The 24,886-nt window shown below is 33.7% G+C and overlaps 1 protein-coding gene and 1 long non-coding RNA gene across 24 annotated transcripts in view; one reads left to right on the top strand and one right to left on the bottom strand.

The window, feature by feature from the left end:
* Positions 1 to 24,886, bottom strand: part of LOC106869227 (tolloid-like protein 2) — a 1,141,949-nt gene that overhangs the window by 221,273 nt on the left and 895,790 nt on the right. For all 22 annotated transcript variants that reach the window (XM_089358367.1, XM_089358378.1, XM_089358375.1 and 19 more), the window contains one exon: positions 16,921 to 17,050. In XM_089358367.1, coding sequence (XP_089214493.1) covers positions 16,921 to 17,050 — 130 coding nt within the window. The remainder of the gene's footprint in view (positions 1 to 16,920; positions 17,051 to 24,886) is intronic.
* Positions 4,749 to 24,886, top strand: part of LOC106869228 (uncharacterized) — a 30,953-nt gene continuing 10,815 nt past the window's right edge. The window contains exons 1-2 of one of the 2 annotated variants that reach the window (XR_016243336.1): positions 4,749 to 5,146; positions 9,840 to 10,101. This is a non-coding gene — a long non-coding RNA (uncharacterized LOC106869228). The remainder of the gene's footprint in view (positions 5,147 to 9,839; positions 10,102 to 24,886) is intronic. The other variant, XR_016243337.1, reaches the window with a different exon arrangement.

Raw genomic sequence — 24,886 nt, 5'->3', positions numbered from 1 at the left:
TACACCAATTAGTATATATATATATATATACATACATATACAAGGAAAGTAGGGGTAGCAATTTACTTAGTGTTGGACTCACAATCATAAGATGTTGGTTTCTGTTCTTGGACCGACCAATGCATTGTGTAAAACACTTCACTTCCCATTGCTCCATTTCACTCAGCTGTAGAAAAGAATTTGACCTGGAGAGGGATGAGCTCTGCCAGGCTTTCTCACCTGAGATATGCTACATGGCTGCAGCACCCCAACGACTCTCAAGAGGTTAAGGGACTTGTCAATAAAAGTTGACCTCGGCAGAATTTTAGTTCAGAATGTAAATGCCATTAAGCAAATTGCCTGGCATGTTAATGGTTCTGTCTGCTCACAATCTCACAATCTCACTGAAAATTGGCCAGCAGCCTCTACAGTGAATTGAACCCTGTACCTCTCAAATTCTGGCTTAGCACTCTTTACCATTAAGCTAAGAGACCCCTGGCTGTATTTACCAAAATATTGATTCTTTATACAGGTACATGTACACTCATTTCAGCAAGTGAATAAGAACATGCGATATTCATGGTTTTTCTCATAAGGCTATAACGTATTGCTATTTTTTTCTATATTCTAATTTCTGAAGCTGCTCTGTTTGTATATACAGTATAATAACTGAATCAAAGACTATAAGCTAATATTAAAAGACTCTCATGTCTGTAACTTAAAAAATTGGGAAGAACCCTCTTCAAAATAAAATTATATCTTTTTGTTTTTTGTGAGACTGCTGCCAAGAAATATTAGCTCACAAAGTCAATAAGATCTCGGAAGCATATTTATTTGTCTTCAAAATCAATTATAATAACATCATTTTGGTGCTAAATTGAAGACATGTATCTAAAATTAAATAATATTTTAATGCATTGCCACAAGCTATGAAAATACCTAAACATCCTGTATTTCAAAAAGAAAGTAACATTCTCTTTCATTTACTTTAAATATCATTTTCTGAAATATATATTCTTAACATCTTGTACAGTGTACTGAAATCACTCTTAAATTGGTAAACAGTAGCAGCATTAATGCAATACAGCAGCAGCACTATTGCTGCTGCCACCGCCGCCACCAGCACCAACACAATTTTGGCACAAATCGAGCAAGTTTGAGAGAGGGATGAGTTTGTTACATCGACTCCAGCACAGAACTGGTATTTATTTCATTGAGCACAAATAAATAAAACAACAAAGTTGACCTCAGCAGAATTTGAACTCAGAACATAAAGACTGACAAAGTGCTCCTAAACATTTTCCCCACTGAGCTAATAGTTCTGCCAGCTTAACCTCTAAATAATGGTAATAATAATCCTTTCTACTATAGGCACAAGGCTTGAAATTTAGGGGAGCTGGGGAAGGGCTAGTTGATTAGATCAACCTAGTATGCAACTGGTACTTAATTTATCGACCCTGAAAGGATGAGAGGCAAAGTCAACCTCAGCGGAATTTGAACTCAGAATGTAGCGATGGGTGAAATACCACTAAGCATTTCATCCAGCATGCTAATGATTCTGTCAGCTCACGCCTTAATAATAATAATAATAATAATAATAATAATAATAATAATAATAATAATAATAATAATCCAACCCCAAAAAACTCTACCAAGAACTGGGTAAAAATAAAATAGACATTACTTCAGCACCAACAGCAGAAGAACTAGAGAAATTCTGGAAACAAATATGGTCGGTGAAGCAACAACCCCAAAAAAGGACCATTAAAACAACGAACTTAGCACCTGAGCAACTCTGGGCCCCTATAACAACTGAAGAGGTCACCCAGACACTGCAAAGACTAAGCAACTGGAAAGCACCTGGACACGACAAGATCCCCAATTTCTGGTTAAAACACCTGCCAGCAATGCATAAAAAGCTGGCAGAAAACTTTAACAACATAATAGCAGATCCAGAAACAATGCCTGAATGGCTCACAAAAGGGAAAACCATCTTAATCCCCAAATCCACGGAAACGGAGAAACCACAAAACTATAGACCTATAACCTGTCTCCCTACGATCTACAAAGCCTTTACTGCAATAATATCGCAGAGAGTGAGTAAACACCTGGAAAATAACAACCTGTTTCCAGAAGAGCAGAAGGGATGCTGCAAGGGCTCATACGGCTGTAAAGATCAATTATTGATCAATAAAGCCATAACTGAAGACAGCCGCAGAAAGAAGAAAGGCCTCAGTATGGCCTGGGTGGACTACCAAAAGGCTTTCGACAGTGTTCCCCACACGTGGATTCTGGAAACACTAGCCATAAACAAGGTGGCACCAATTATCATAAAATACATAGAGCACTCAATGAACAAATGGCAGACAGTGCTACAGCTCCAAACAAAAGAGGGACTTGTGAAAACGAAAGCCATCCCCATTAGAAGAGGAATATTCCAGGGAGACACGCTCTCTCCACTCCTGTTCTGCCTGGCACTCACACCTTTAACAGAATTGCTAAATAGAACTGGATGCGGTTACAAATGCTATGGAAAAACAGTCAGCCACCTTCTATATATGGATGACCTAAAATTATATGCAAAAAACGACAAAGAGCTAGAAACACTACTACAGACAGTACACGGCTTTACCAAGGAAATAGAAATGAAATTCGGATTAGAAAAATGTGCCAAAGCAACCCTGAAAAGAGGAAAATTAGTTAAAAGTAGCAATATAACACTAGATAAAGCCAATGAAATAAGAGAACTAGACGAAAGCCAACCATATAAGTATTTAGGAGTCAATGAACTAGATAGGATACAACATACACAAATGAAAGAAAAAATAAAGAAAGAGTACTATAGACGAGTTAGATCACTACTAAAAACAGAGCTCAATGCTAAAAACAAGATAATGGGTATCAACACTTTAGCTGTCCCAGTTATAAGCTACAGCTACAACATCCTTAACTGGACACTAAACGAACTATGTAAAATAGACAGGAAAACAAGAAAAATAATGACAGGATATAGGATGCACCACCCAAAATCTGACATAGAAAGGCTATATATACAACGCACAGAAGGTGGCAGGGGTCTTATACAGCTAGAAAACTATTATAAAATAACCACCATAGGACTGCAAAAATACCTACTCCAGAAGCAAGGGAAACTAATACAAATAGCCACAAAACACGAGCAAAACAAAAAACTGTTTTCAGTATTTAAGGAAGCTGACAAATACAAACAAGAAATCAATCTACCTAACAAATACGAAGAAGAAGAAGAAGAAACAACAAAAGCTATAAAACAAATGAAATCCAAACTAAAACTAGAACAGCAACGGACCATGATAAAACGATGGCAAGAAAAGCCCCTACATGGTAAATACTGGGCTAAACTAAATGCGAAAGAAATAGACAGAGAAAAATCCCAGCAATGGCTGAGAAGCTCAGGACTCAAAGCAGAGACTGAAGGATTTTTAATTGCTGCACAAGACCAAAGCCTCCCCACCAGAAATTACCAAAAACACATAATGAAAAGAAATATAACAAGTAACTGTAGAATATGTGGAGATCGACAAGAAACAATAAATCATATTATCTGTGGCTGCCCAGTCCTGGCTAAGAAGGAATATATTCACAGACACGACAGAGCTGGGACCTATATACACTGGAAGCTATGCCAACATTATGGAATAGCAACAGAAAAAAGATGGTATAAACACACGCCAGAAAAGGTTACAGAAAACGAGAAAGCAACCATACTCTGGGATATGCCAATACACACAGATAGAGAAATTAAGGCAAATAGACCAGATATAGTTGTCAAAGATCATGAAGGAAAAAAATGCCTTCTAATTGATGTTTCAATACCAGCAGATGACAACGTTTCTCTAAAAGAAATGGAAAAACTTTCAAAATACAAAGACCTGGAAATAGAGATAACTCGAATGTGGAATCTAAAAACAGAAACAATTCCTATCATAGTAGGTGCCTTAGGTATAATAAAAAAATATTCAGACAAATACATAACAAAAACACCAGGACTTACAAATATATATAACATACAGAAAATTGCACTACTGGGTACTGCACACATTCTACGCAAAACACTTTCAATACAGTAAACATAAGAGCACCACAGCAAACCACAGCACATACCCAAGGCGCACAGAGCTGCGCTCGGTAGTGAAGTGAAAGCACGTTATAAAAATAAAACTACTGAATAATAATAATAATAATAATAATAACAATAATAATAATAATCATCCTTTCTATTATAAGTACAAGACCTGAAATTTGGGGAAGAGGATAGTTGATTACATTGACCTCAGTACTCAACTGGTACTTAATTTATCAACCCCAATAGGATGAAAGGCTAAGTCGACCTCTACGGAATTTGAACTCAGAATGTAGTAACAGGCAAAATACCGCTAAGCATTTTGCCTAGTGTGCTAACGATTCTGCCAGCTCACCACCTTAATAGTAATAATAATAATGAAAATAAAAATAATAATAATCAGATATTACAATCATAGATAAGGATAGACCAGATATTACAATCATAGATAAGGAGAAACATAGTTGGTTACTTATCAACCCATCAGGTCCATTTGATTCCAGGATCGTAAAAAAAGAGGAAGAAAAACAAAACAAAAAAAAATACAATCCCCTAAAATTTGAAATAGGAAGAATTTGTAACATGTGAACAGTAAAGGTTGTGCCTATAATAATTGGTATGCTGGGATCAGTATGCCAAGATGCAGGCAAATGGCTGAGGGAAATTGAAATAGAATGCCCGGTAGAGCTCTTATGGAAAGTCTGTCTCTTAGGGACGGCAAGAATAATCAGGAGAGCCCTAAGCACTTTAAAGACTGCTGAAAGGTTTTGTATATCTAAGATTACAGGTAGTAACCTGCTATCCACATAATCCCTACCAGGAATAACATCGAACCTGAGACAAACCAAAATAATAATAATAATAATAATAATAATAATAATAGAAGTTTAACGAGAACACCGGGGAAGTTTAACGAGAACACCGGGGAAGTTTAACGGAGAACACCGGGGAAGTTTAACATGTGAGTACGATAAATCACTGCTCCGAAACTTATCCAAAAACATCGGAAATAAAGACATCGCATGGAGCCCAAATATAGCTGACAAAGGGTTGGACTATACCCGAGTAAGTAATACTCATTGAAATTTATTCCTATTTTTCCAAATATAATGATGTATTTTAACTTGATACCTCCACTACCCGAACAGCGATCGTAAACACACGTGTTACATCAAAATACAGACCATCCCCAAACCCAAACACCATATACAAAAAATAGCTGACAAAGGGTTGGACTATATCCGAGTAAGTAATACTCATTGAAATTTATCTCTATTTTTACAAATATAATGATGTATTTTAACTTGATACCTCCACTACCCGCACAGCGATCGTAAACACGTGTTACATAAAAATCAGACCATCTCCGAACCCCAAAACACCATGTACAAAAAAATTACAAACATATTAAATAACACCGGTATTATTTCACCCAAGAATAACAACCGAGAAGTACGTACTGTAAGCTTGTTAAGAAAAAAATACGAAGATATGAACGTGCAAAACAATCTGACAACAGAAATAAACGAACCGGTACCCTACGAAAACGACGACCGTCAAAATAAAGGGCCGGACGTTGTTCCTCATGTCCCGCAAACAAAACCAAAACGGCATAAATGGACACGTGAGGAACACATTTCGATCCTACACGCCTATTTCACAGCAGTACTCTACCCAAAAAACGAAAACGCAACAACACATACATATAAAACATGGAAGAAAAATAATGTAAATATAGACCTCGATAAAACAATGAACCCTAACAAACTAGCTAACATAAGAAGATATATTCTAAAAGCAAAAAAAATATCAGAAATAGAAATAGAACATTTGAAAGAAAAAATACATCAGGAAAATCTAGATAGTAGTCACACAGCAATGCCAAATAATAATATAAACACTGAGATAGCAAAACACGAGGACAAACGTAACATGCCCGGCAAAAACGAAGTAAACAAAAAACAACAAACCCAGACCGTAGAGATGTTTAATAGTGTACAAAAAGCACCAATCCAGAACACTACAGACAAACATGAATGAAAAGGAAGGCAAAACAAATATAAAGCCTGGAAATAACGAAGGGAAACCTAATAATTACGATACTATGAAAATGAAAATAACCGAAGAACTGAAAACCACAGATCTTAGAATGGACCACAGATTATATCTCCCAAAAATCAAAATAGACAATAAAACAACATCAATAATAAATAGCATAAACCTGGCCGTCACGGAACTAACAACCACAGAAACAACAGGCAATATCACTGAGCTAAATGACATGATATATGCGGCAGCCACTGCAGCCACAAAAGAAGCAGGATACTCACTCAAACCCATCCGAACAGGAGTTCTACCACCCAAAGAGACCTTGTGGATAAATAACATCCAGAACAAAATTAAAAAAAAGAGAAAAGATTTATCGATTCTCAACGAAATTAGTAAACAATCAACACTACTAAGTAACAAGAAGAAAACAAAAATACTGTACAAATACAGCATTACAGAAAAAGACTTACCTGAGGCAAAAGAAAAACTAAAGCAAGACATCCTTGCCAAAGCACAGAGGATCCGCCGGTATGAGAAACGCCAACGTTTCTTTGAACAAAACAAACAGTTCAAATCCAACCCCAAAAGCTCTACCAAGAACTGGGTAAAAATAAAATAGACATTACTTCAGCACCAACAGCAGAAGAACTAGAGAAATTCTGGAAACAAATATGGTCGGTGAAGCAACAACCCCAAAAAAGGACCATTAAAACAACGAACTTAGCACCTGAGCAACTCTGGGCCCCTATAACAACTGAAGAGGTCACCCAGACACTGCAAAGACTAAGCAACTGGAAAGCACCTGGACACGACAAGATCCCCAATTTCTGGTTAAAACACCTGCCAGCAATGCATAAAAAGCTGGCAGAAAACTTTAACAACATAATAGCAGATCCAGAAACAATGCCTGAATGGCTCACAAAAGGGAAAACCATCTTAATCCCCAAATCCACGGAAACGGAGAAACCACAAAACTATAGACCTATAACCTGTCTCCCTACGATCTACAAAGCCTTTACTGCAATAATATCGCAGAGAGTGAGTAAACACCTGGAAAATAACAACCTGTTTCCAGAAGAGCAGAAGGGATGCTGCAAGGGCTCATACGGCTGTAAAGATCAATTATTGATCAATAAAGCCATAACTGAAGACAGCCGCAGAAAGAAGAAAGGCCTCAGTATGGCCTGGGTGGACTACCAAAAGGCTTTCGACAGTGTTCCCCACACGTGGATTCTGGAAACACTAGCCATAAACAAGGTGGCACCAATTATCATAAAATACATAGAGCACTCAATGAACAAATGGCAGACAGTGCTACAGCTCCAAACAAAAGAGGGACTTGTGAAAACGAAAGCCATCCCCATTAGAAGAGGAATATTCCAGGGAGACACGCTCTCTCCACTCCTGTTCTGCCTGGCACTCACACCTTTAACAGAATTGCTAAATAGAACTGGATGCGGTTACAAATGCTATGGAAAAACAGTCAGCCACCTTCTATATATGGATGACCTAAAATTATATGCAAAAAACGACAAAGAGCTAGAAACACTACTACAGACAGTACACGGCTTTACCAAGGAAATAGAAATGAAATTCGGATTAGAAAAATGTGCCAAAGCAACCCTGAAAAGAGGAAAATTAGTTAAAAGTAGCAATATAACACTAGATAAAGCCAATGAAATAAGAGAACTAGACGAAAGCCAACCATATAAGTATTTAGGAGTCAATGAACTAGATAGGATACAACATACACAAATGAAAGAAAAAATAAAGAAAGAGTACTATAGACGAGTTAGATCACTACTAAAAACAGAGCTCAATGCTAAAAACAAGATAATGGGTATCAACACTTTAGCTGTCCCAGTTATAAGCTACAGCTACAACATCCTTAACTGGACACTAAACGAACTATGTAAAATAGACAGGAAAACAAGAAAAATAATGACAGGATATAGGATGCACCACCCAAAATCTGACATAGAAAGGCTATATATACAACGCACAGAAGGTGGCAGGGGTCTTATACAGCTAGAAAACTATTATAAAATAACCACCATAGGACTGCAAAAATACCTACTCCAGAAGCAAGGGAAACTAATACAAATAGCCACAAAACACGAGCAAAACAAAAAACTGTTTTCAGTATTTAAGGAAGCTGACAAATACAAACAAGAAATCAATCTACCTAACAAATACGAAGAAGAAGAAGAAGAAACAACAAAAGCTATAAAACAAATGAAATCCAAACTAAAACTAGAACAGCAACGGACCATGATAAAACGATGGCAAGAAAAGCCCCTACATGGTAAATACTGGGCTAAACTAAATGCGAAAGAAATAGACAGAGAAAAATCCCAGCAATGGCTGAGAAGCTCAGGACTCAAAGCAGAGACTGAAGGATTTTTAATTGCTGCACAAGACCAAAGCCTCCCCACCAGAAATTACCAAAAACACATAATGAAAAGAAATATAACAAGTAACTGTAGAATATGTGGAGATCGACAAGAAACAATAAATCATATTATCTCTGGCTGCCCAGTCCTGGCTAAGAAGGAATATATTCACAGACACGACAGAGCTGGGACCTATATACACTGGAAGCTATGCCAACATTATGGAATAGCAACAGAAAAAAGATGGTATAAACACACGCCAGAAAAGGTCACAGAAAACGAGAAAGCAACCATACTCTGGGATATGCCAATACACACAGATAGAGAAATTAAGGCAAATAGACCAGATATAGTTGTCAAAGATCATGAAGGAAAAAAATGCCTTCTAATTGATGTTTCAATACCAGCAGATGACAACGTTTCTCTAAAAGAAATGGAAAAACTTTCAAAATACAAAGACCTGGAAATAGAGATAACTCGAATGTGGAATCTAAAAACAGAAACAATTCCTATCATAGTAGGTGCCTTAGGTATAATAAAAAAATATTCAGACAAATACATAACAAAAACACCAGGACTTACAAATATATATAACATACAGAAAATTGCACTACTGGGTACTGCACACATTCTACGCAAAACACTTTCAATACAGTAAACATAAGAGCACCACAGCAAACCACAGCACATACCCAAGGCGCACAGAGCTGCGCTCGGTAGTGAAGTGAAAGCACGTTATAAAAATAAAACTACTGAATAATAATAATAATAATGAAAGTAACAACATTGTATATCATTACTTTGTAGATCATTGTTTTACCAATATTTCTTTTTATTAATTATTATTATTTATTTATTGCTAGGTTGTAAATGTCATTTGCTGTTTCAGTTATAAAAATCACAAGGGGACCATGATACAGCATCACCAATTTTGGCTTTTGGTTTGTACTCTTAACCGTACATGTGTGATTCTCTGCTTTCTACATAGCCATCATCAACCAGCCGCTAGAAGCTCTCCCTGTGTTAAGGGGTTGGATTGCCACAGACTCTACAGTTTCCTCTGTGTTGTACTGCATCTGTACAAGTAATTAGGCTTTTGTTTCTAGTCCACTTTTGATGTTGTCAGTTCACAATCATCGTTGACAAGCTCTTGGTATTTTCCTCTCCCCAGTTCCTGTCAGAAATGCCTTTGGCAATGACTTAAAGCATATGGAATATCCAAAATATGACAGCTTGTGGGCTTGGTTCTTGACAATAGGTATTTTTGGACTTTCCACTTTTCTAGTACTGCAGCATTTGTTACCTTGTCTTTCCAGCATATCCTACCCAATCAGCAAAAGATTCACAGCTAGGCTTCTATCTTCTCCATTGCTATATACATTGCCCAAGTTTCTAACAGACAGAAGAAAATTGCATTTTACTGAAATTTTGTGGTCAAAACCAATGAACTGAATTTAAAAATTTGAAATGAACCAATTTTCTACAGAACCCTTTGACCACGCTGAGAGTTCTTTTTTATTAATAAAACAGACGAGAAAAAGAAATCACTTAATCAGTCAAAGTTGGCTGCTCCTGGAGGTAATCTAAAAGCACATACCCTTCTTTCATTGATGTCTTCTTTGATATTGATTGTACACTAATTTGATCAGTGTTTAAGATATCAGGTTGTAGAGAATTTAAAGCTTTGCTATGAATGCTTCACTGCAAATTATCAAATCTTCTTAAGAAATACAAATAAATGAGGTTAATGTTAGTATGCAATGAGAAGATACTCACAACGGAGACTAATATTTTGGGTGATTGTCCTTCATCTTGAAACTCTAGTCACCACTACTTCATCAATTCACACACACACATTCATATATATATACCGATATATATATGTATATATATATATATATATATATATATATATATGCACACACACATGTATGGATATATATGTATATTTATATGTATATTTATATGTATATATACACATACATATATATATGTACATATATGTGTATGTGTGCGTAAATATATATGCAGATATGTGCAAGATATATGTGTGTGAGTGTATGTGGATATATATATATATATATATATATATATATATATACACACACGCAAACGCACATAATATATATATATATATGTTTAGGATATATATATCTTATGATGCAAACTACCACTAGTCTACCAATTTGAGTTGCACTTTGTCTCCTCTCTCTCTCACTGTGAACCTTAGATCTGTCAATGCGATTCTCCTTTCCATGACTAATGCAAATTTTTGACTCTGCTCAATTTCCCAATAGGATATAATTTTCTTTAAACTCTTTTCTATTAATTTCAATACGATGGTGTGGTTGTAATAGGTTTTCAAACTTCAATATCTGCATATCAATTTTTGTAGCTGAGTGTCATCATTCCTACAGCTAAACCACTTGATAAATAATAAAAAAAAAAAGAACTAAACATGTTATCAAACATTACTTTAGAATATATCTATTTTCTATTATATTCCAATACCAGAGAAATCGTTAACACAGAATTTATCATAAAACCTTGGTCATATCTATAATGATTGCCATTTGTTCTTGTGGCTCCTATACCAGGATTTAAATAAACTAATCCCTACCGATAAAATATAAATTCCCTTAGGTATTTAATACTTTCCATATAATTTATTTTAACTGCAACATGAACTTTTCTCTTTCTCCTTCACCAATATTATTCCATTTTTTTTTATGGTGCTTTGATTTAATTTCTTCACAATTTTTTCATACCACTTCTTTCTGTCTTTTTTTTTCTTTCTTTTTCTTCGTTTTCTTTCGTTTGCAATTTTCTTTCGATAATTATATGCTTTTTACAGAATTGCCCCTGGTACTCTCACCATCTATTACAGAGAAACTTTTAGCACATTAACCATTCTACTGATAGTTCTTGATGTTATATTGTCAGACAGTATATTCCAAAAACGTCTTTGTATTTTCTATTCCCTCTAGACTTCTGTTACCTGGGGTATCAATCAAAATGGAGTCTAAACTTCTATTTATGCTTCATCTAAGTTTTGTACAAGAAATTAATGGAAAGACATTCAAGATGCTATATTTCTATATATATATATATATATATATATATATATATATATATATATATATATATATATATATATATATATATATATATATATATATATATATATATGTGTGTGTGTATTACAATATATATTACAAACATAGATACACACGGAGATACACAGACATACACACAAAGATAATGTAGGCTCTAGCTATATTTGCTTTTTTTTTTCTAGATTTCAGTAAAGGAAGAAATTTGCAGACATCCTCTGAGTGAATATAGGTTGAAAATAATTTAAGATTCATCATGATTATATATAACTCCTCTCACTGTCTCTTATATATATCTGTACATATACAAGAAGGCGGTACTCCATCGTTACTTCCAAATATATACGTATTTTCCATCCATTCATACTTATGTATATACATTATATATATATATATATATATATATATATATATATACACATAGTGGTACACTGTCAGTTACAACGACAAGTGCTCCAGTTGATCCAGTCAATGGAACAGCCTGCTTGTGAAATTATGTGCAAATGGCTGAGGACTTCACAGACACATGTATCCATAAAATAGTTCAGAGGGAGGTTCAGTGCGACAAAGAATGTGACAAGGCTGGTCCTTTGGAATACAGGTACGGCTCATTTTTGCCAGCTGAATGGACTACAGCAACATGGAATAAAGTGTCTTGCTCAAGGACACAACATGCCACCAGGTATAAAAATCATGACCTTACAACCATGAGCCAAATACATACAAACACACATATACATATATACAGTTAGACAGACATGCATATTATTTTTCTAGCTTTTGTTAAGTGTATTTAATCAAGAACAGTTATTTTTATATGAATGTTGGGAGTGTTGCTGCTGTTTAGTTCCAGATTAATTATGACTGTGCATACATATGACCAAAAGCCTTCCATCCATGACCATACTGTCTTTTTAGGAATATATAGGACTACAAAAGTATTTCATGTATCATTTCATTATTTAAGCTGGGTAGGTGTGATTTTAGGAAGATTTGACTGCATTTTCCAACAGATCTAGAGCATGTGTGTGCATGTGCTTATACATATATATAAAAGAGCTTTAGTTGAAGAAATCGACCGTGTAAGCCTAATACTTATTCTATCAGTCTCTTTCGACAAACTGCTAAGTTATGGGTACAAAAGCACACCAACAACAGTAGTCAAGTGATAGTGCAATAGTGGGGGGGGGGACAAACTCAGACACACATACATAAATACACACACGCACACACATATGTATACATGTATATATATTCATATATATACATGTGTATGTATACGATGGGCTTCTGTCAGTTTCTGTCTACCAAATCCACTCACAAGGCTTTGGTTACCCCATGGCTATAGTAGAAGACACTTACCCAAGTAGAAGACTGAACCTGAAACCATGTGGTTGGGAAGTGACCTTCTTACCATACAGCCATGCCTGTGCCTACAGGTGGCCCTGCTCAGTATGTAGAAAAGGAGTAGGTAGTAACTCTATAAGATGTACCCGGTGCAAGCTATGGACACATAAGAGGTGCAGCAACATCAAAGGCAGGTTAAATAGCAAGTTAGTTTTTGTTTGTGGCAGATGTTCAGGTGCAATAAAGACTGTAAACAAACAGGAAACAACTTCTATCTCATTCCAGGGTGAAAAACTAGAGGTAGTCGATAGCTTCCGCTATCTGGGCGACCAAGTTAGTAGTGGGGGTGGGTGCGCTGAAAGTGTAGCTGCTAGAATAAGAATAGCCTGGGCAAAGTTTAGAGAGCTCTTACCCCTGCTGGCGACAAAGGGACTCTCACTCAGAGTAAAAGGCAGACTGTATGACGCATGCGTACGAACAGCCATGCTACATGGCAGTGAAACATGGGCTGTAACTGCTGAGGACATACGTAAGCTCGCAAGGAATGAAGCCAGTATGCTCCGTTGGATGTGTAATGTCAATGTGAATACCCGTCAGAGTGTAAGTATCTTGAGAGAAAAGCTGAACATTAGAAGCATCAGTTGTGGTGTGCAAGAGAGACAATTGCGCTGGTATGGACATGTGGTGAGAATGGATGAGGATAGCTGCGTGAAAAAGTGCCACACCCTAACAGTTGAGGAAACCCGTGGAAGAGGTAGGCCCAGGAAGACCTGGGCTGAGGTGGTGAGGCAAGACCTTCGTACATTGGGCCTCACCGAGGCGATGACTACTGACCGAGACCTTTGGAAATGTGCTGTGCGTGAGAAGACCCGGCAAGCCAAGTAAGATCGTTGCCAGTGCCCCTGGACTGGCTCTTGTGTGGGTGGCACATGAGATGCACCATTTTGAGCGTGGCCATTGCCAGTACCGCCTGACTGGCTCCTGTAGGATTTTCAAGTGAGATCGTTGCCAGTGCCCCTGGACTGGCTTGTGCGGGTGGCACATAAAAGACACCATTTCGAGCATGGCCGTTTTCGTGCGGGTGACACGTAAAACCACCCACTACACTCTCTGAGTGGTTGGCGTTAGGAAGGGCATCCAGCTGTAGAAACTCTGCCAAATTAGATTGGAACCTGGTGTTGCCATCTGGTTTCACCAGTCCTCAGTCAAATCGTCCAACCCATGCTAGCATGGAAAGTGGACGTTAAACGATGATGATGATGATGATGATGATATATATATATATATATGTAAAAAATTTAGATTCAGGTGAATATGGTACTTAAGTTGAGGCACCAGAATTTAGTATGGTATTATCCATACAGTTTCAAAATAAGGTGATTAAAGTCAAAATAAGCAACAAGGATATCCAAAGTTAATGCAGTACGATCGTTTCATGCGACTCCATTTAATTAAACAATGTGAATATTACATCAAATATAAAATGCAGAGCAATCCTCAGCTGCACAAAGATATAGAAATTTAATGAAATTACATTTAAAAAGAAGGACATATTTTTATAATTACATCTAAACTCTCCAAGTAGAAAGGAAGAATACAAAAAAACATTTTTACTTAGCCAGACCACAAAGGCTAGTGAATAATTCTAAGCAGATTTTTAACTGTCACTAATTTTATTTGTTTCTGATTTAAGGACTATCTTATTATACCTAGTGATTCAAAGCTTAAGATGAAACTGGCATTTTCTTTGTAGGGTAAGGGGTAAATAGTATAGACAGTAAACATGGACAATATAGTTATAAAACATTTTAGGGTTTGGTGACAAACTACTGAAGAGGGGTGGTTTCATTACTAGCCGACACATATATATATATATATTCATTTATGTACATTTACACACACATTGTGATGGCAGTGCATATGTACCTGAATTCAGATGGTGCTTGTAGATGTCATTGTTAATGCATCTATATTATCTTTGACACTTATACATCTGTTAATATACAAAAAGCATTCCCAACACAGTTACAACACTTGAAAGTCAAAGAGAGAGAGGGAGTACTCAATGACATAGGCTATGCTACATGATTAGCACTTCATCCGTCAAATCCAGATGGATGAAAAACAAAGTTGACCATGACAGGACTAGAGCTTATCAGGCAAAAAGCCAGAATAATAATCAAAGACAACTCTCCAACATTCCAGGAATTCTACAAAGCTTGCAAGCATGCATAAATTTACCTGTGCTCCTGTATATATTTAGGTTAATTAGAGGATACATTATACCCTTGAAGGGATGATTACATCCAAGAAAATATTGGTTCTATACCTTATGTCTCTGGGAAATAAAATTTCCCCGAATCAATAGGTATAATTAAGTATATAATCCATATTAAATTAAGAGAGGAAAATAGAGAGATAGTGTTTAATATTTATTTATTAATATATATATATATATATGTATATATATATATATGTATATATGTATATATATATAGATATATAGATATATATATATACATATATGTGTATGTGTGTGGGTGTACACATGCATGCATATGCAAGTATCACTATGTAAATATATCCATGTATTCATGGCTCCTTAGAGGCAATTGATAGCTTATGTTACCTAGGTGACATAATTAGCAGTGGCGCAGGTGTTCCAAAAATATAGTGGTGAGAATAGGTATGGCTTGGAAAAAGTTCAGGGACCTACAACTTCTGCTGGCAGCAAATACATATGTATATACACACATATGCATATATGTACAAATACGATATGTAATATATAACAATACATAAATATGTATAAAAATCATACATAGATACATACATACATATATTTATATATATTACATACATCACACATTATACATACACACGCACATATATAATATATACATCATACATTATACATACACACACACACACACACATATATATATATATATATATCCTTTTACTTGTTTCAGTCATTTGACTGTGGCCATGTTGGAGCACTGCCTTTAGTCGAGCAAATTGACCTCAAGACTTATTCTTTGCAAGCCCTTTTGCTGAACCGCTATGTTACAGGGACGTAAACACACCAGCATCAGTTGACAAGCCTTGTCACACTCTGTGTCACGCTGAATCTCCCTGAGAATGACGTTAAGGGTACACGTGTCTGTGGAGTGCTCAGCCACTTGCATGTTAATTTCATGAACCGGCTGTTCCTTTGACCGGATCGACTGGAACTCTTGTCACTGTAACTGACTGAGTGCCACGCTGCATATATATATATATATATATATACAAGAAATGAGGGCAGGGAATCGTCAATTAATAATAGAATTAACAATTAACAATTTTGCCAAGTATTTTGCTGTTTCTGAATTTTCAGTATGTTGGAGAAGCAACTCAATTGCTAATCCCTTATATTTATGATATATATATATATATATATATATATGTACACATACATGATAGATTTACAGATACATACATACAAATGTGCAAATGCACACACATACATGTAGAATATGCATATACACAGACATATAAGCAATATTCAGTAATGATATATATATATATATATATATATATGTATATGTGTGTATATATATATATAGTGTGTATATGTGTGTATATATATATATAGAAGAGCCATGCAAGGAACGTGAAGAGAGCAAAGCATAAAGACAGAAAATCACGGTGGTGCTCCAGCATGACCACAGCCACTTGGCTGAAACCCATAAATAAATAATATATATATATATATATATATATATATATATATATATATATATATATATATATGTGTGTGTGTGTGTGTATACACACATATATATATGAGAGAGAGAAAAAGTAAATAGGAGAAATCAAGTTTGTAAAATGGGAAAAAATATACAAAAAATAAAATTGTAAAGATCCAGAGATTGTGTAATTAATTGGCCCTTACCTCAATTTTATGGCGTGGGATTTTACTACATAGGAATATCCTTGTTTCCATGAACCACAGAGCTCCTGATCTGGCTTAATTCCATGAGAATTGGAGTATATTCTTACCACTGCGTGAGGGCATCCTTCATCTGAAGGGACAAAAGAACACAGGAATACATAGATTTCAGACGAATGTTTCGTTTGTTCCAATTAGAGTTACATACATACTATAATAATAATAATAATAATAATAATAATAATAATAATAGTAATAAAATAATAATAACAATAACAATAATAACAATGATAACAACAATGATAACAATAATAATGATAATAATACGGGCTGATTACTACCTAGCTCAGATACCAGGAAACCCCAAAATGGCTGAAGTTCAAAAGATAGTGCTCATGTGCCCATATCCTACGTAAAATACTGTCTATGTGATCTCAAATCTTAAAACAAACACATAATTTTCTTATGGTTTCTTAAACATTCACTAGAACAAAACTGTACAAATCCAAATATACGGTACCCTAGACATAACACCTACATGAACTTCTAACTTGTTGTCTCTTGAGGTCTCTGGGTGAGACTTGGATCCAACTTGTACAAATGCAAAACAAAAGTCAAACATAAAATAATAATAATAATAATAATAATAATAATAATAATAATAATATATTCCCTGATGTAGTAATAAATGCCTTGATGCAGTACCAGGTAGTGTCTCTCATGGCTTGTGATCTTAACCGATTAGAAGTGTTATCATGTACATTGTTTTGTCTTGGGCTAAGAGAAATATTCTGCTCAATACCACAGATATGCTTATTAACTGCTTGACCATAACCAGTTGAACATGTCTCTTGGTGGATGATGATATGTACATCTCTGATCAGGAGCAGAAGTAGTGGAGGAGCATCATAACCATGCATTGAGAGGATTTCTTTGGAGTTTGAATAATTCCCCTCTGGAAACATGGGTGTTTCATTCATCATCCTTAAACAAACCTCATTCAGGGACCTTTTGAGTGGGATGAGCTATTCGACTTGAAAAAAATTCTTACTGGGACCCACCTGCAAGGCCTTGCTCTGTTTATCTTGCTATGAGATCACCATATTGCACACATATTGTTTTGATACATGTGCCTGGTGTACCCATATCAGACAGGTATTCATGATGGGTATAATGGGCTTCATATATTTGTACCCCAGTGTCACTTTGATGGCATGCACTGCTCTCTCACTCAATAATAATGATGATGATGACGGTGATGATGATGATGATAATTGTTTCTAATTTAGGCACAACATCAACAATTTTGAGTGGAGGAATTTTACTTGATCATGTCAATCTTAGAAGTTGAGTACTACTTTATTTTATCGTCCCTGAAAGGAAAGATAGCATACATGACTTGAGTGGGATTTGAACTTGGAAGGTAAAGTGCCAGAACTAGATGCTACAATGCTTTAATACTTCATTTCAGGCAGATAAATAAACATTTACTCAAGTACAGATTAATGAGGTGAACTGAAAATGGTTCTAAGTTAACTGGAAGTATATCGATAATAATGTAAAGGAAAGAAAAAAAAAAGTCATTAGCATTAAGATGTTACAACATAAGAGGCAAGGGAGTAAACTCTGATATCTTAAATAGATAAAATTTGTATGGAATTATACGACAGAGCATAAACAATTTATTAATTAGGTAATCTGAAATAACGATGCTGAAAAATTCCCCAAAGGGGCAGTCTACATGAAGAGCATATAGTTAAGTGCAGGTTAATATACTTAATGTAGTGAGCAGATGATTTTTAATCAATCAAAATTATACCCATAATGAGGAGAAATATCATTAGTACTAATGACTTGGAAATTTTAATTGACATCCTCATTATAGCATAACCAGCACAAAGCTACCAGCCCAGAGAATGACTTGAAAAGTAGCTGTCTATTTATCTATATACATATATGCTATATATATATATATATATATATATATATATATATATATATATATATATATATATGTGTGTGTGTGTGTGTGTGTACATATATATATATATATATGTACATGTGTATGTGTAGGTATATGTGTGCATATATATATATATATATATATATATATACATATGTACTTTTAGGGCAGCAGAGTTGTTAGAGCATCTAACAGACTGCTTAGCAATAATTACTATAGATTTCTGCTGTATGAATTGAAATCCTGCCAAGCTCAGTTTTGCCTTTCTTCTTTTCTGAGTCAACAGAGAAAGTGCCAGTCATGTACTCTGATCTTTAATACTCTTTCGGCATTTAGAGTACTTTATAAACAATGGAGCAGGTTCTTTCTTTTCTCTATGTCTATTGTGTATGTTACCTGTTTTCCAATGTTGATCAATTAGACTGCTTTTTATGGCTATTGGTTCATTTGCCATTTCATTGGCTTTCCTAGATTTCTTACAGGTAAACTCCATTGATGTTCATCTGTATATTTATTTTATATTATGCTATTTCTCATTTCTCTGAATATCCTTTGCCATTGGCCATTTTATTGTTCATTTTGTCTTTGTTTATCTATTATGTAATTATATCCTGTTTTCTAATCTGTTATGTTTTATGGGAATTATTTGATTATCCCTTATTCATCGGTTGGTTCAGTAGTTAGCCTCATGATTACATCATTTACATCCTGTTCTGTCAAACCTGTCATTCTCTCTAGTTCAAAGATTGTGATTTCCTATTTGAGGACACTAAATATATTTTTGATATATTACTGATTGTTTTGGTTTTTCCATGAGTTGGTGTTGCTAATGCTTGTATATCAATTTTTAGTTTTAAATCATCTTGTGTTTTTCTGAAATTTTTAATCAGTGTATCTTTTCTCATTAGCCAAGTCAGTAGTCATTCAGTCTCTGCTTGTCTATTGCGTGATCTCAACCTGTTTTTCTAAGCTGCCATTCTGTCTACTTAATAAAAAGTGATTTTCTATCTGAGGTTGCTAAAGATGTCTTTGTTATATGCATCGATTATTCTGTTCTTCTATTGATCAGTGTCACTGTTGTTTATCTATATATCGTTTTTCAGATCCTGTTCTTATTTTCTTCTAAAATTGTTTATCTGTATATCATTTCTCATTGGCCAATTCAGCAATCATTTTCTCTGTCTATTGCATAATCTCATGTTATTTTTCTAAGCTGTTTCCTCTCTCGCTAGGGTTGGTTATTTGTTTACAGCTTAATGATACGTTGGTTTAATGATTCTCATATATCTGCCTCCTGGTTATGTCATTCATATCTCATTTTGCTAAAGTTGATATTTTGTATCTGAGGTAGCTAATTAAGTTTGTGATATATTTGTTGGTTGTTCCATTTTCAAGTTATTCTTCTGTCTACTTTGTCATAAATTGTATTTTCTTTTTTATCTGAAGTCTAAAAATGTATTAGATATTGTGGTGAGCCAGTTGTGTCATTATGCATAGGGTCTCTAAGCTACTTTTCTCTTTCACGGGCTAATGTGTACTGATGTTATATTTCTGTTCAGATTGTTGTGCCTTCACTGTCATTTCTAATGCTGTTGCATCATCAGGGGCTTATAGCCCAAACCACTGCTAAAAAGCAAATTTATCATGGGTTTCACAGCATGATACCAATTTTGTTCCCTTGATGAGCAAGCATGTTAGGTGCAGTGGTATATTATACTTTTCATTAGTGTATAGGGGGCACATCATGGAATAATTTATGTAAGTGTTGGTGCTACCTATTATTGTCCAGTTGATATTTATAATATTCTCTTTTAAATCCCAGATATACATTGACAGAGATGTTGTATTTGTACTAATATCTGGGTATACATATATATATATATATAATAATAATAATAATAATAATAATAATAATAATAATAATAATAATAATATTAAGGATAAAAATCCAAATTTACAGGTAAAAACTCAATTAAATTCAATTTATTAAAAATTAAAATTAAATTAAGTTTCACAGTATAAAATATATATGTGAGAGTGGATTTGCCTCGATGAGTTCGTGAACCTTGGTTCTTTTCTCTAAAACTATATATATATATATATATATATATATTTTTGATTAATATTATTTGATTAATTATTAATCTTTATAGTTTATAATATCGTTAAAGTTTTTTTTAAATCAAAACTTTGTATATATATATAAAGTTTAACCTTTTATTCTTAATAATTTTTTCTTTCCTAATTTTTTCATTCATAATTTTTTCCATTCATAATTTTTTCATTCATATTTTTTATTATTACGTTTGTAGAAATAAATAATCTTGTATTTTTCTATTATTCAATTGATCTTTAATCATAATTAAATAAACGTCTTTAGCTTTAAATAGTATAGCTTTAACTATTACACCGGTTAAATATGTACTAATTTTATCTTCATTATTATTTTAAACTTAAACTTCGTTCAACTTGTATTTAAAACAATGATAATTTAAAACAATGATAATTTAGGTAAGATGTTTTTTGTATATAATATACATGTTATTATTATGGATGAAGGGATGATTATTGAATGGTTATTATTTTGATATTATGATATTTTTTAAATAATTTTTCTATCTTTATATAATAAGTATATCATATTAATTCATTTGGTACTTATTGTTGGTTGAGATATATATCTAATTATTGTTCTACTTACGATCTGACGAGTAGCTATATTTTTGAATAGAACTTATTTTAGATAATTTCAATTGATTTTAATCGATTTAAATTTCTTTTCTATTTGAAAATTGGTTATGAAACACGTGTAATCTTTTTATTATATTTATCTTATGATATTTACTTTACTTTATATTATACTCATTTATTGTGCTTTTAATTATTAATTTTTCTATATGTGATAGTGGATTTTCATCGATGAGTTCTTGAAAATTGGTTATTTTCCCTAAAACTATATATATTTTATATATACTTTATCTATAAGGCTCAATTTAATTTTTTATAAATTGATTTTAATTGAGTTTTTTACCTGTAATTTTGGATTTTGTCCCTAATAATATTATTATTATTATATATATATATATATATATATATATATATATAGGAAGGTGTGTATATGTCATGTACATCTGGCCTTGAAAATATTGTTTGGGACTCCAATTTATTTTTTGATAGCTTACCCTCCTTGTAATATTGCAGTCATGCAGATTACATTTTTGATTATTTCCACTTTAAAGATGATGACTGGATTCATTGCAGTTGTATCCGTTTTGGCTGCGGTTGTGAGTTTTAACATATGTATTTGCTTATGACTTAGATAGGATGTTTTGTTTGTTTTATCTTTGTGCAGCTGTAGCTAACTTTCATGTTGTTTCTATACAGTAGCTTGTGTTTTTTTTTTTTTTGATTTATTAAAGAGTTTCTTGGTGAATCATATTAAGAAAGTGTCTTGTCACTTTGCTCCCTACATTTAGGCTAATGGGCAGGTTTCACCTGGTGTCATTCCTTCTTTATGGTCTTCTTTAGTTTATGGCTTGTTTGTGAGATTTTGGATAAGTATTCAAATTTTTGTAACCCACTCACTTTCAGGGGTTCATTGTAGCATGGTGCTGCTTTATTGAATATTGCTTTCTCAAAGGATCCCGATGAAAAAAAGCATAAACAAAAACAAAACACAAGAAACCCTAATCCTAACCTTTCCCAATATACATAAACCAGAACAAATATCAAACAGAAACATTGAATGCGGTGATATCAAACTCAGTTTGCAAGGAAAATAATTCAGTTTCAATAAACAATATGCTGTGTACCATGTATTTAGTACTACCTTTCTCTTTGTTGACAGACTGATATCTGTATGGATTGTATGTATGTGTGTATCTATCTATCTATCTAACTATCTATCTAAATATATATGCATGTGTATATACCTGTTCACGTATATTATTGAATGACAAGAGACATAGTATATCTATATATACATTATATTTATATATGTATATATATATACATACATACATATACATATAAAATGTACATATCATCATCATCGTTGTCATTTAACGTCTGCTTTCCATGCTGGCATGGGTTGGACGGTTTGACTGAGGGCTGGTAAGCTAGAAGGCTGCACTGGGCTCCAATCCAATCTGGCAAGGTTTCTACAGCTGGATGCCCTTCTTCTCTCTCTCTCTCTCTCCCTCTCTCTCTCTCCCTCTCTCTCTCTCCCTCTCTCACTCTCTCTCTCTCTCTCTCTCTCTCTCTCTCTCTATATATATATATATATATATATATATATATATCAAATGTACATCTATCTATCTATCTATCTATCTATCTATCTATCTATCTATCTATCTATCTATCTATATATATATATATATATATATATATATATATATATATATATATATATGTGTATGTATGTATATATGTATATATATAAAATGTACGTATAGATATACTATTTCTCTTGTCATTCAATAACATATGTGAACAGGTATATACACATGCACATATATATATATATATATATATATATATATATATATATATATACACACATATGCATATAGACACACATACTTGCATATATGCATGCATATATATATATATATATATGTGTGTGTGTGTGTGCGTTCCAAAAAGACAGCCATATATTAGTGTTCAACCAATGCTACCATGGAGCATGGGCATTAAATGATGATGATGCTGCTGATGATGATGATGATAAGCTTGACTAGGTAAATACGAAGCTTTTTTGTTCTTTTCCAAATCAAAAAACATTACTTGGTTTGTAATGGTAACTTAAAAAATTCTGAGGAAAATTGATTTCTTATTTTTGGTCGAGAGCCAAAAGTGACATAGGGGAGTTGGTTGATTCAACTGAATCAACGTCAGTATAATATCTCTGATCATATTATTGACTCTGTACAGATAAAAAGCATTGATCCCATTTTTTTTTCTTCTTCTTTGCTGGTTTCAATCATTGGACTGCAGCCATGTAGGCGTATCAACTTCAAGGGTTTTATTCAATTATTTTGACCCCAGTATTTTATGTGGTATTTCGTTTTCATTGATCTCATAAAATGCAAAATCAAAAGTAGAGAATGGTATGAAAAGAGATAACTCATTACCAGTTTTTGTTCACTTCATGCTGATATAAACCCCACCACACAAATACTAATTATTTTTCATTAAAAATAACTAGAGCTCTGTCTGTGTCTTCATTTTTGTGTGTGTGTGTGTGTATCTATGTATATCTATGTATCAATCTGTATTTATGTATGTATGTAATTATATATATATATATATATACATATATATATATATATATGTATGTATATACATATATACACATATATATATACATTTTTATATATGTATATTACATATACATATATATTACATATACATATATATAATATATACATATATTAAATATACATATATTAAATATACATATATTAAATATACATATATACACATATATACATATATTATATATATATATAAATATGTATATATATATATATTTATATATATATATATATATATATATATATATATATATATATATATATACATATATATATATATAGTTATATATATATACACATATACATACACATACACACGCACACACATATATATATTACATATACATATCAATTATATATAAAGATAAATTAGATAGAGATATACTATTGACAGTTTATTACTTTGTATATGCACATGACCAGAAGTATTTCTGTGTGTGCATGTGTGTGTGTCTGTGCATGCTAAACTCAACCCTCTCTGCACTTTGGTGTGTACTGCACCTAACTGGGCCAGGTGGCACAACCTATGCATTAAGGTAGCAAATGACTTTCTGGCAAACTGGTGTATGCGGCATCTCAGATTACACCATGAGATGCGCAGAAAGGCATCTACTCCCATTCCAAAACAGTGTTCCTTGCCTGACCTGCAACCATATATCTCCATTTCACTGCAATCCAAGAAGTCACA

Source organism: Octopus bimaculoides, chromosome 10, assembly GCF_046866305.1.
Source record: "Octopus bimaculoides isolate indiv1 chromosome 10, ASM4686630v1, whole genome shotgun sequence".
Classification (NCBI taxonomy): domain Eukaryota; kingdom Metazoa; phylum Mollusca; class Cephalopoda; order Octopoda; family Octopodidae; genus Octopus; species Octopus bimaculoides.
The sequence above is the reverse complement of the archived record's forward strand: the minus strand, read 5'-3'. Positions and strand labels throughout refer to the sequence as shown.